Raw genomic sequence first — 13,404 nt, forward strand, 5'->3', positions numbered from 1 at the left:
ATTTAAACTAGATAAAGCAATGCCCTCTAGTGTTCTGTGGAGAAATTCCATTCAAGATTGCTGAAAACCTTAAAAAATTTATCTACCTTCTCAAGCGACAGTCAACGTTTTGAAAGCTTACAGTTCATATGCAGCACCCTTGGAACTTTCTGCATATGACTCTGGCCTGCAGAACCATTTGGGATCCGTTCTTTTCCTTCTCTCCACAGCTGATACTTGCATCGTAATTTCAAATACCACCTGTGGACAGCTTTCTCACCTGGCGCATGTGTCAAATCACATCATACCACCCTGCACCTTCCCCAGGTATACACAGCATTTGGTACCCCATGTTACTGATCCATGTTACACAAGCAGGATGCAATTTTTGGCTAGAGGCACTTTCTTACGGAGCTCCAAAGTTTAGTAGAATTCTTTATGGCAGCAGCTGTCCCAAGATATTTATAAACTGCAAATAGAACTATCCAAATTTAAGAAAGACACAAACAAAGCATTCTCATAGTTCAAAAAAACTCCTGCAGAGCTATCAAAATATTTATTTACATTCTGTACACATTACAAAATTCAACTTTGCATTCCACAAAGGACTGGAAGACTTCATAACTGTAGGTCTGAGAAACAAAAGGTAAAGTCTTTGATGAAGGCTGCTCTTAAATGGGAAGTTAGGAGTCCTTAAATTTTACCATCCATTGCTCTGAAAGACAACTGCTGGGCGCTCATCATCTAGACAGATTAAAACTCGAACGACTTTGACTAAACTTTTAATGACATCAAATACTTTAAAAATAATTAACAACAATAAAAAAAATTCTGTTAGAGCATTGTGCTTTTGTTATTTTACATAACGTTGATCTGCTGCAGATAGAAACCACAGACCAAAGGGGAAGGAACAAAAAAAGAGAGAGATTGTAAGGGAACAACAGTTCTGCCCACTTCCTCCCTGAAATAAGGGGAAAAAAGATGAAACTTACTATTTTCTGGCAACCTAAGGGGAAGGTGACTTGTACACTTAGAAAACTGCCAATACAAAGATAGCATTAGTCACAAATGCCCTAAGCTCTATGTGATTATGCAGGCATTTGAGGGGCCAGCAGCACTTGACTGTCAGGTGAAAGAAAGAAACTGTATTATGGTTGGACACAAGTTCTTTTCTTTTCCAAATGCAATGATTCTTTGACTCTCTTAAGTTGCTGTCTGGAATTTGTTTCTTGTATGAACAATTAAAATCATTACAAGCGTGCCTATTAACAGTGATTCACACTCCTATTGGGACATTCACTGGAGCAAGGTTAGTTACAGGCCTGGTTTCTTCAGAGGAAAGCTAGCTTGGCCTCTTTGATAGGTAAAAACAGAGGCTGAGCTCTTTAAACCAGGCATCACCAATAGGAATTTATTCATAAAAACAAAACATCAGAAATCTCTTTAAAAAGTTTTGTTCATATAAGTCAAGTTCTCCAAACAAAAGCCTGCCAGAGTGACCATGCAAAAGTATAAAGAAAACATCCAGTGAGATCATACACCTAGAGTAAATTCTGGACTTGATGTGGCGCTTGTGGTGAGCCTTTTAGGGTTCTGTATTTACAGCCCTTGTGTCTAAGGCTGCACTTCAGAATTTGGATGTAGAAGTGGGATCAAATTAGACATTTTAAAAATTAGTTTTGAGCTAGGAAATTCCACTTCAAAATTTAAATTGCATTCTCCTCAGAGGGCAACCAATACATATTCTAATTAAACAAGCAGAGACTTTTTTTTTTTTTTCCCTCTAATGAGGGGTGGTTACTGCCAAGCATTCTGGCCTGCAAAGAAATTATTTTTGATCCTGTTATACATGTAACCAAATTAAGGGAGAAAAGAAAGCAGTTTAGAGACCATCCAAAAGACAGCCAAGGGAGGGTATTCAGTGGTTTTACTGCTGCACTAGGAACTCGTATTTCTTAGAGGTCTAACACAATACATCTGTGTTACTGAGTGTATGCACAGAACACTATCTTGGAGAAACTGCTTGTTTTGTATATGTTAAAAAAACCCTCTCAGGATCAGATTCTTCCCTGCCACACTGTCATTCTGTTTGCAGGGTATAGTGTGTGGAAAGGACCATACAAAATCCAAGGTACAAAAAAAGCAATGGAAAGATCTGGAGAAAACAGACATTATCTTGAGAACCCAGTTTCCAGCCTGCCTGAACAAAACAGCTTTTTTCCAGTTCCTTCAGTTTATTCAACAGTCCAATGCCTTTCAGACATATTCTCACTCCCTCTGGGAAGAAGCAGAACAACTTGAAGGAGAATGGAGGAAAATGCTCCAATATCCATCACAGAGAGGCCCCACACATACATGCTGTCATATCTTGACAACACGTATGTTTTTCCTGCAGGGCTGGGAGCCTTCTATTAATGCTTCACTGGGCAAAGATGACAAGAGTGTCCAGGTAAGACACTAAAAACATCTGAATTGCAAGTAGTTTCATCAGTGAAGTATAAACTGAGCTTTTCCACTCTTCACCTTGGCCCTCTTCTTGCACAAGTGCTTTGCTATGAGTCTATTGCTGGTGCCTTCTCTGTAATTTCTTTCTGTGTCACTATCTGCAGGTACTTCAGTCGCATGGGAGGAAGCTGCTCATAAAGGTCAAATCCCAAAGGACTCTCTGCATTGAGCAGTCTGTAGTACAGCAGATGCTTTTTCAGGTTCTGAAGGAAGAAAGAGAAAGGTATCTAATCTTTTCCATCGTCTCCAATACAACACAGTAAATCTGCAAAGAGTAAAATTCCATCATTTCCAAGATATTTAATTACATCATCTTCAACAGAAGAGCTATAAAAGGCAAATTTCTTCCAATAAAATTCACTTCTCTTTGCATGAGAATTCCTCTTCTAAACACAACTCCATTGTCTCCTCAATTACCCTTCACAGTGACTTCTTGCCAGAAACCGACGTGGATTTTTGAGTGTGATCTAATAATTTACCCTGGACACTAATCACAGAGGGCCAAACGAACCAGCTCTTTTCCACAAAGGACATATTTTGGCAAGCTCCTTGAAAAAAAAGAGAAACTGTCCTTTTCTTTTCAGGAGAAGCATCAAACTAAGAAATAAGATAGATTACTGCTGACCACCTATTCATAAGTGTGCTACAATGATTCCTCTAGTATCTCTAGCTATCCAGCTATAATGCTGCTTGGACAAGAGGCATGGAAATACAGTACAGGAGATTCATCTAGGTTCCAATTGGCTCAGTGTTTTGAGGTCAATTACTACAAGAACTAGTTAAGCGTATTTACAAATATTGCAGGCCAAAATCTTGCTGCTAATCTCCTCTCATTCTCAAATTAGCAAGATAATTAAACACAAATTTCAAAAGCCAAACACAAGTCTGTAAGAGTTTCCATGTATGGAAAACTTAATTCCCAGAAGCACAAGCTGAATCTTACAAATCCTACCTCATCCACCAGCAGCCACGTCTTCCGCAGCATGCTTTTCCGAGCAGCATCTGTCTCCTGGGAACAAAACACATACTTTCCTTAATATGGAGCAGTAATACCTTTGCCCAGGGGCATACAGCACTCCAGGATGATTTGTTCATTATAATGATGAGCAGCTTGTTCCAGCAGAAAGTGCTTGAGATGTCTTATCACTTAAATTCTGCCTCTCTGCTCCTTTCCCTGATCTGAATCTCACCGACTTCTCAACCTTCAGGGAGAACTGCAGATCAGAGGTGAAACGTTAGCACAACTATTAACTGATAGAGGTCTCAAGGCCATAGGAGGCCTTCTGCTTGGTTACTCAAGCAAAGTCAAAGAAAAGAGTACTTTGCACCTTAAGATTGCTAAGGCAGATGCCAAATCCATTACAAGCTCTCTCTGCCTGATCACCTTCTGTATTCTTTCTGCTTATTCTTCCCCCCACACCACAGAACACATAATTGCTGACCTCAAAGATTTAGGTAGGACTGGCTACCATTAACGCAACTACATTAGGGTATAATGAACAAAAGCTGCTGCCTGGTATGTGGATTCTCAAACAGCTGACCAGTTCTCAACACATTTGCTTACAATTTTTGTTTTCAAAGGTCAGTGATTTACGCAAGCCGCACAGGACTTATAGGGAGAACAGATGCAAAACCCAAAGACTGCAGCACCGAAACTCTGCTATTCATTACCCACCTGTGTTGTGCTTTCTTGGGAGAAAATAAAACTGTTCACATGTGCCACGGCCACCACGTAGAGAACAGGGCACCAGGTGTGGCGCAATGCACCAGTGACCAGTGTTCGGAAGTAGAGTCGCAGGAGGTTCAGGTTATCTTCAGGAGGGGAAGTGTAGCGCTCAAGAGGCACAGGAAACTGCAACAAACCCATCCAGGCAACATTACAAATTCTGTCAGGGTCTAAGTAGTGAGAGGAAGTTCATGAGTTCTAGGGTGCTCTTTCTTGTGCATGCCCTCCTATAATACCATGCACCCCAGTGGCACGACCCCCATTTGCAGCAGAGCTGCTACAGCCCACCCTGACTAATGTGACCAGTGTTGTCAAGACATCTTCAGCTTTATGGAGAGATGTTTTACTGGTCCTATCCCTGCAGCTGATTCTTGGCAAAGATAAGATCTGTGCTTATAAAATAAGAAGACAGAGTATTTTTGACAGCATCACTAAATTCTATCTCTTGTACTCTGCTCACTCAAAAGAAATGCAGTCTTACACTCGACAGACCAAATTTTCTTGCTGTTACTCAACAGAGCTCAACTCCAGTATAACTATATGTGGAAAAATGGTTGAGAGGGAAAATGACTATTTGTTTATGCATGGGCAAGGAAAAAGTTCTCACCAAGGTGTGAAAACACTTATTTAAGGGAAAGGTAATTGCTAGCAGAACACAGAGTGCCACCAGCCCTTCCTACATACAACCTAAAATTACAAGTTCTCAATGGTTAAACCAAGCAAGGTTTGGGACAGTTTTCCACTTAACACTGAGCAACTTCACAGCTCCTGCCCTCCACATATACACACAAATCAAGGTTAGAGAATCACAGGCAAGAGCCCAGTAACACAGAAATACAGAGTGACAGGCAATTGCCAATTACCAAAGCCAGGATTACCTGCTGTAACGGCACTCCCAGCGCCCGCAGGATATTTGTGTGCTCCCCAAAAACAGAGAGACGCAGGTGAACACTGAAACGCTTCTGTAGAGGTAGAAGAACAAAGACTCCAAAGAGTGGATCTCCAAAGGAGACGCCCTCAAATTGCTCCAGGAGATTTATATATAGATCGTGGAAGGACGCTAAACCAGGGAGAGGAGCATCCAAGTTCAGGGAGTCCAGGGCCTTGGGCTGGCAATACACAGAGAGAAGGGCAGCTGTGTAGCGGTGGATTGGTGCCTCTAGAAAGAGGTCACTGCCAGTGAGGAAGACACACATAAGCCGTGCAAGTTTGGCAGCAGTCGGGATGCTCTGAAGGATTTTAGAACGCCAGGTTTCCAGCAACAAGACCCACTGCAGGTTCCAGGTCACAGTGTTGATGAGATCAAGTGGGAGAGAGTTCAGTATAGCCCCACGTGTCTCTGCATTAGTCACTTTGTTGTAGAGGCTGATAAGTGGAAAGAATGGCCAGTCTGAAGGCAGGATGGGCCCTTTGACCTCAGGAAGCAGCACTGACTGGATGAGGTAATTCCGCCCTTGGTAGGATGCCTGAGAACGCATAAGGGTGGGCTGCAAGTGAACAAAGTGAGAGAGGTAGCAGGAACGGATGGAAGGCAGATTCTGGTATGATTCTCTCAGCAGGGCACCACGAGTAACCTTTGGAAGAAATGCTGCTGCAGAGCCAGGCTGTGCCAGTTTGGCACTGGTGCCCAGATGCAGAATATCAGAGAAGTCAGCTGCTTCTGGCCCTCCAGCTTTCCCTTCACTGTAAGGTGAATACAAACAACAGTTAAAAAAAACAAACAAACAAACAAAGACCTGAAATGCCAAACAACACATCACATCACATAAATTCATCTCTACAGTCTTCCTGGAACAGAGCACTTAACACTTTCTACACCACTGAGCTATTCTAATACAGGGGGCCTGTAAATCATCAGCTGCCTTGGTATTTACAGCGAATTCACAGAACCACATTTGGTTGCTGACTAGCAACACTGAGGCTGTGCCATGAAAACATCGTGTCAGTCTAGTGTGGAGGCTGAAATCCCTTGTCCAGAGAGGCAGCCTACTTACCAACACAGACATGAGAGAGCGGAGATGAAATACTGCATATCAGATAAGGCCTAGAGAAACCAGTAAGACAATTCTCAAAACAGTAGCTTTGTAGCTGGCAGTGGCAAGCTCGGGGGAACCACATGGACTGATAGAAACTGTGCATGTGGAGGGTGTTTGTGAAACCCATATGCCACAATCTCAGACCAAAGACTCACCATTTTATTAACCCAACAAAAGAACTAAAACACCACCACACAAACAAATCCACTAACAAATTTTCCTTCTTCCTGAAAAAACAAAGTATCTCCTCACAGCACTTTGGTTCAACCTCATACAGAGATGCACCATGCCTAATTTGAAACAGATTGAGATGAACAAGATAAACTGCTACCATCTTCTTGCCCGGATATGAGAGGATTCATATTTGAGATGCTCATGATTTCTTCCAGTGTAAGGTGAAAGATACGGCATTTGTCAAATCAGCAAATATTTGTGTAAGAACTTGATTAATAAGGGTTTGAGGAAGATTCATTAAGTTTTTCAGGCAATGTCAAATTCTCATTTATTTTCTAGACTCCCTACTCTCAGGATGGCAAATGCTAGGCCTTAGAGACATTCAGTTCTATCAGGAGTCCCACAAGCCTTGTCACAGAGGAAATCAAAAGAAACTGGCCACATTTCTCAACACTGGTACATCAGAGAAAAATATGCAACCACATTGCTTGCCTGATTAGATGGCTCCATGCCTGGAGAATATGCCAATGAGTAAGTAAAATTTAACTACAGGCCCTGTTAAAGGCCAAAAATGATAACAAAACTGCACTGCCAAAGAGTTTTTTCCATTTTCCCCATGTTTTCCCACATACCAGACTAGAGGAAGGAAAAAATGCAAAGCTTACGGAAGAAACTCTGGATTAAAGGCAAGATCCAGTAGGACCTCATGAGCCAGATGCTCACTCCCTGGCAACAGACGGCTTAGCAATGCCATGGCAACACAGTGATGGAGTGAGGCATGCTGGGTGTAATCCGGACAAGTGCCTGCCTGTACAGGAAGGAAAACAACAGATAAAAGCACTCTATCATTTGTCAGCAAGACAATCAACAAGGACAGGAGGGTCAAACAAGACACAGATCTCGCTGCAAAGTGAGAGACTGAGGCAGACTGCAAGAGCTGTCAGCATTCATACCAAGAGATATTTCTGCTTTCCTTTACTGCCTTAGATAGTCAGATATTTTTTTAGCAACACAGTTGAAAACTTTGTTCTTACTCTATCCCAAAGAAAGGCAAAAATAGAATTTTTCCATCCAAAGTATTTTGGAACTAAATCCCCACATCAGTAACTGGAAAGATGGTTTTGCTAATAGGTCATGAAAGTCAGCAGAAGAGTTGCCAGACTTAGGTCAGATACAAGAAAGAAGAGGGAGATGAAGACCAGCTGCCAGTGAAGTCTGTTCCTTGGGGGAAAGAAATGAAAGGACTAATAACAATACCATTCTCCGAGCCAACGCTAACACAAAGTACTGCAGGTGATATTCATGGCGTAGGATCCACGCAGATGAGGGAGTCACAGAGGGAGGCCCAGTCTGCCAGCTTTGATACAGATAATCCTTCAAGCCTCTGAAGCCCAGCACAGAGCTGTACTATAAAGGAATCACAAGTGGAGACAAACAATATTACAATGGTGTTTGAAGGAAAGCAAAACACAGCCCTCTCCAAGGCCCAGCCCTTACCTCCTCTCACATTCTCACATGAGAATTCCTGTTGGCTACTCCAAAAGCCATATTTAAGAATAACCTTATAAATATCTCCTTTTCTTCTCAGGGCTCACCTGCATCTATCATGACCATTCCCACCACAGACAAACAACAGTCACTGCCTACAATTTCCATAGTGTTCTAAAAGGCAGAAATCTGGCCAGTGGCTTAAAATGTTTTTCCCTCAGCGGGCCAGATATTTCCCTTAGTAGCCAATCAGCTAATTCAACACAAGGTGACGGGAACACTTTGAGAAAGTTTGTGCTAGGCACTCCATCTTTCTAGGGCTCAGTCATTTCCTCTTTAGGGTGTGCAATCTTCCATGCCTCACTCCTTCTAAAAATTCAGAACAAACCGAAGTAGGAAGGATCCTCTTCATTAGCACTGTAGCACTCATTCTCCTCTTTAATATTACCCCATTCTTCTTTGTTATATATGTTTCAACCATGCTTTTCCTCCAATGACACTCAAGTTTTATATTTTGCTTAGCCAAACAACTGTTATTCAACTCTTCTCAACATTCCTTATAAATCCATCCTTTAAACATCACCTGCTCTGTAATTCCAGCTTCCTGGTGTCAACTGAATACTGGAATTCAAAGACAAGATATTTTTCTGAGCCTTATCAGAAAGGATACTTTCTGAACCACCTGTTCAGAAAGTCAGGCTGTTTCTCTCCATAATACTTCAATATTTTGAAAATAAAAATGCACAACAATTTTCTTTTAACAGTCCTTCTAACATCTCTTTTATGCCTGGGAAGGGACAAATACAAACCTCCCTCACAAGTACATCACCATTCACCTAGAATTTACAGTGAAAAGGTTTATTCTCACCTTGCTGGTCAGACCCTTGTGAATGTGAGTGATGTTATTGACGAGAAATAGGAGGGCAGTGAGGAAAGGGAAAGGTGACTTGGAGCCAATCAGGCTCAAAGGAGGTTTGCCTCCAGTGCAACTCAGAGATGCAATGCTGCCAACAGATTCCGGTGCCGGGGAACAGGAGAGAGGGTTGCACAAAGCAGAACATGGCCTGTGTGAGCAAATAAAGAGAGAGGGGTCAAAAGCATTCATAGTGCTGAGGCATTATCTTGTTGTGATCTATCTGAAGTGTACCACACATTGCAGTAAAATGGAAGCCCTGAAGACAGTGAAAGCAAAATGCCAGTCTCTCAGCTGGTACACCAAGCACTACTGCCATACAAGCTAATGCCAGTGAGCTGTCAGGAATTCTTCAGCTAAATTGGTCATGATGAGCAGAAATACTGCTGCAGTGACGCATCTCTGATGTCAAATACTTGAAAGTGTTGGACCTTTGATTTAAAAAAAATACGCCGCTCCCCACATACATACGCACGCCAGGCTAATAAGGCTGCCCACCCACTCAAGACATTTCAATAATAAACTTGTAGGCAAAACCAAAAAGATTATATCTAAAATTGACGTAAAAATGCTGCCCTTTATGCACTAATGAAAGGCATATTTTTAAATTGTTCAGAAAGGATGTAGCTTTACTGTACATGAACACGACTGTGCAGAACACTCTTGGCATGTGTGCTCTCTGCAGGTGAAACTACAAATTCCTACACCAGCAGTGCTTGTAGGACCCAGAGTAGATACATCATGCCTCTATAGGTAAGACCACCACAAAGAAGAGTGACCACAAGCAAGCTGCTCAATGGTAATGGGGTAATAGGGCAAACCCTGTCAAAGATCCATATCATTATTCTATGGCAGAAACCTAATTGCTTAAATGCATTGCTCTTTCTACCACATGTAGGTATTACATGTAGGAGATGCATAAACACATGGGAGTTCACAAAGTACCCTGAACTCCTGGGCCAAAACTGCCCAGAGACAGAACTGTAAAAGTATTAGGGCAGAGATCAGCTGACTCTGGTTTTTACCAGCCAGTGTTAAGAACAGCAGGAATTCTTGAGGATGAGCTTTTATAGTGTGACCAAATCCAGTCTTCAGATCACAAGGACAGGCAGAAAAGGGTCTAATGAATGCCCTTGTGCTGGAAGCTTTGGTGCCAAGAGCTTCAGATTTCAGTTTCAGTCATGAAAGAACACGGGCCAAACTGTTTGGTGACCATTCAAATACCACTTGAAAACAAAAATTTCAAGTGCCCTTTATATCAGATGTTCTCAGAAGTGGATGGATGCCTCTCTCTGACTGCAAGCCAGGCCTTTTAGATTCTCCACTCCAGAAGATTAATCACAGCCTAGTAAGGAGGCTCCCTCTACAGCAGACAGACAGAATATCTGCAGTGCTTAACTGTTCCAGAGCCAGAGCTTATGTTATCCAAATGTCTGGAAGAACAGTTTGGTATCTGTTCTTGCACTTCTCTGCAGGGGTTTTCAAAGCCCTAGTGAAGCTCTGCAGGAGCTTAAAGATGTGAATCTAGTTAAATTCTTTGACATAAGCAGCACCATAAGAGCACATGAAGAGTACATGAACTCACACGCTCATCTTATCATGTAAGAGGGCCTCAACTAATGCTGCTTGTGCTATTTTACTTTTAAACCAGTGAAACCAAAGAAGAATCAAAGCCAAGAGTGACCGAAATAATCTGAAATTGATACAAAAACCCCAGCTACATGGCAAAGCAGAGAGGCAGCAGCACCAGCAGAAATGAAGGAGCTGGAAATCTCTGCAGCCATCATGCCTTTTCCGTGAGGTGGGAGAGGACAAAGCAGTGTGTAGACACAGCCCTACTGCACTCCAATTCCCATACCTGGGGCATATTGCACAGGGAAAAGTGGAGAGAAGAGGGGAGAGCTGTCACATGGTACAGTATAAAAATGGGGTTCTCTCAGCTTCTGACAACAGCATCTTAGCAGTGGAATGGTTTTACCTGAGCAAGTCCCACATGTTGTCTATGGCTGGCTGGCTGAGAAGGGGCTGCAGCATCTCTGATGTCAAACCTTCCAGCTCCTCTAAGCAGTCAACTGGATTGACTGATGGCTGTAGAAGACATGCAGAATGACAGGAAAAGAGTGAATGACCATAGCATCCACTGAGAGCAAAAAGACAGACTGATTTACTTACTTTCTCTGTCTTTATTACCTCTTTGCCAGACCCCATCACCTACACAGTGGTACTGTTCTAGGTTAGAGCAGGCCTCACTGCTCATAGTGTGGAAGCTGAGAGCTGGCACCTCACGGTCAAGTATTAAAGTGCATCCTAGAGATTCTTAATTGGCTGGAAAAAAAGATATGGGATCCTTGGAATCAAGATTCCCTAAATAAAAACTTGGCTAGACCCATCTCCCCCTACCATCTACATATTTCTATTTAAATTGAAGATGACACAAAGATGATCAGAACTACCTTGAGAAATCTGAGTGGCACCATGAGGGTCTCCAAAAAAACCAAAACAAAAAAATCAGCTGCATAAAGTATGACTGACCTACCCATCAAAGCATGACTGTGGATGAACACTGCACAGAGCAGGAACTGTGGCTTTTAGAGAATCATCCAAATACCTCAGACCCTAGTAAGCAATATTCCAGGTTGAAGGAACATGCTGGCAAATTTTAATACTTTTTATCTTCATTAGAATGCTGCTTTAGGAAACAGAAATACTCATTTCCATTACATAAAATCTGATTTTCCCCCAGGTGAAATCCACCTCCAGATATCAATAAAACCTTTATTAAGATGTTAACCTTAGTTTTTAATAGTCTAACAGAAATATTCCAAGAAGGTCCCAGTATATACTAATCTAATTACTATACAAGGGGTTTGGTTTTTTTTTAATACAAATCTATTCAAATATGCAATGTACTTTTTTTTTTTTTTTAAATCAGCTAACTACAGGATGACTGAACTTCTTTTTAAGTGGAAATTCAAAAACCCAGCACAACTCAGGGACTTAAAAAATTGTTTCCTCAGTCACTCTTCTGGAATATCTGCAAAGGTTAAAAAAAAGCATTAACCTCTTGGCTGTCCTGGTTCTCTAGTGCTCAGGACATAATCACAGCCTGTGAAAGGCATACCAACCTTCAGGGCCTTGAAGACATCTTTGAGAGATACTGGAAGTTTCCACCCCAGCCATAACTAATAAACTCAGTTGCTTTTGGCAAGTTTCAGAGGAGCTGCACAAGTGTGAATAACTACAGCCACTAAATTATCCCCACACCTTCAACACAGCTCACCCAAGTAGGAACTCAGACATGTCAGTTGGGCAGTAAAGAGGAAAATTGCATTCATCTTTAGAACATGAATCTTTATGGTAGCTAAAGCATAAGACATTATTCTTCAACAGCATCACACTGACATGTCACCTTCAGAAAACTCACTTTAAAAGATGATCACATATTACAACTGTATGTTACAGAATCTGACCTTGAATGTCAGTGGGGCAACAAATAAATTTATCCTTATTATTTCCTATCCAAAGTTCATACGGCATGACCCTTAATGCTCCATCTTCCAGCAAGATGATTGCAGCGTAGGTGTCCACATGTAAGCTCTCAGACCAAAGCAAATGCAAAAATGCATGACTTGAGTTGTCCCACCAGGAAAAACCACTGCCAAATAAAATTAGATTGTATTTGCTTCATGCTTTGGAGCTCTGTAGTAAATCAGAACAATCACAGCACTACCTAACACCTTGATTGAGACTCTGATCCCAAAGGATGAAAGGACAAATAGGAAGTCAGATATTTGGCACTGCTAACACATAGTGTTAGCAGACTTAAGTGACCCTGAATGTCATGCAGCCTAGATTTGAGCTGTGGTAACAAAATCAGTGCTCAGTTAGATGTCTCAATATCTGTCTTTTTCAGTACTGCCTCTAAGCTCCAGTTTTCAGAGGTAATACACAAGCTGGTGCTGGTGAGATGAGAAGACAGCCTGTGTTTTCAGGCCTCACCTGTTGGCTGTAAGCACTGTAATAAACTCCCAAGAAGATCACACAAGTTGTGGTCAGAGGCTGGAGAGCTTGCCAAATTTCTGTCTGGGATATCTGCAGAAGGATTTTTTTCAGACTTGTCTCAACGAAGGGCTGTAAGCCTGATACTTGACTCCATGCTACTGGAGGAGGTGGAATTGGTTCGCTATCTTCTGAGTTATTGCTGAAACACAATGGAAGAATGACACAGGATAGCAAATAAATATCAAACAACTCTCTCTCTAAATCATCAATTTTACTAGAAAGATGTCTAGAAAATCATATCCAACAGCCTAACTAAGGGGAAAGTCTTTGCATAGTCCCACAACCCAGACCAAATAATTTAGGCAGAAAGAATAAATGTCGAATGTACTTACTAAAGCTGAAGTTTCTTTTCCTGCACTACTCTGCCCCTGAGCTATGCTCTAGCTTTACCAGAAATGCTATCTCAGTACTCAGCTTTAGTTAAAGAGTTTCTTGCTTTCTACCAGAAAAAGTACCTGTGTCTGCAGCAAATCCTACTGCTTTGATGTCTACCAAAACCTAACCATCTCTTAATCCTGGAC

The 13,404-nt window shown here is 41.8% G+C and overlaps 1 protein-coding gene across 3 annotated transcripts in view; it reads right to left on the bottom strand.

Annotated features, from left to right (window-relative positions):
* Positions 1-521: 521 nt before the first annotated feature.
* Positions 522-13,404, bottom strand: part of RPAP1 (RNA polymerase II associated protein 1) — a 38,814-nt gene continuing 25,931 nt past the window's right edge. For 2 of the 3 annotated variants that reach the window (XM_066188078.1, XM_066188077.1), the window contains exons 17-25: positions 12,821-13,022; positions 10,800-10,909; positions 8,777-8,972; positions 7,678-7,827; positions 7,086-7,228; positions 5,089-5,893; positions 4,160-4,336; positions 3,437-3,493; positions 522-2,687 (exon numbers count right to left, since the gene is read on the bottom strand). In XM_066188078.1, coding sequence (XP_066044175.1) covers positions 2,532-2,687; positions 3,437-3,493; positions 4,160-4,336; positions 5,089-5,893; positions 7,086-7,228; positions 7,678-7,827; positions 8,777-8,972; positions 10,800-10,909; positions 12,821-13,022 — 1,996 coding nt within the window. In that variant the 3' untranslated portion in view covers positions 522-2,531. Of the gene's footprint in view, positions 2,750-3,436; positions 3,494-4,159; positions 4,337-5,088; positions 5,894-7,085; positions 7,229-7,677; positions 7,828-8,776; positions 8,973-10,799; positions 10,910-12,820; positions 13,023-13,404 lie in introns of all 3 variants that reach the window. The other variant, XM_066188079.1, reaches the window with a different exon arrangement.

Source organism: Chamaea fasciata, unplaced genomic scaffold (genome assembly GCF_029207755.1).
Source record: "Chamaea fasciata isolate MVZ Bird 193981 ecotype frontalis unplaced genomic scaffold, bChaFas1.0.hap1 SCAF_7, whole genome shotgun sequence".
Taxonomy (NCBI): domain Eukaryota; kingdom Metazoa; phylum Chordata; class Aves; order Passeriformes; family Sylviidae; genus Chamaea; species Chamaea fasciata.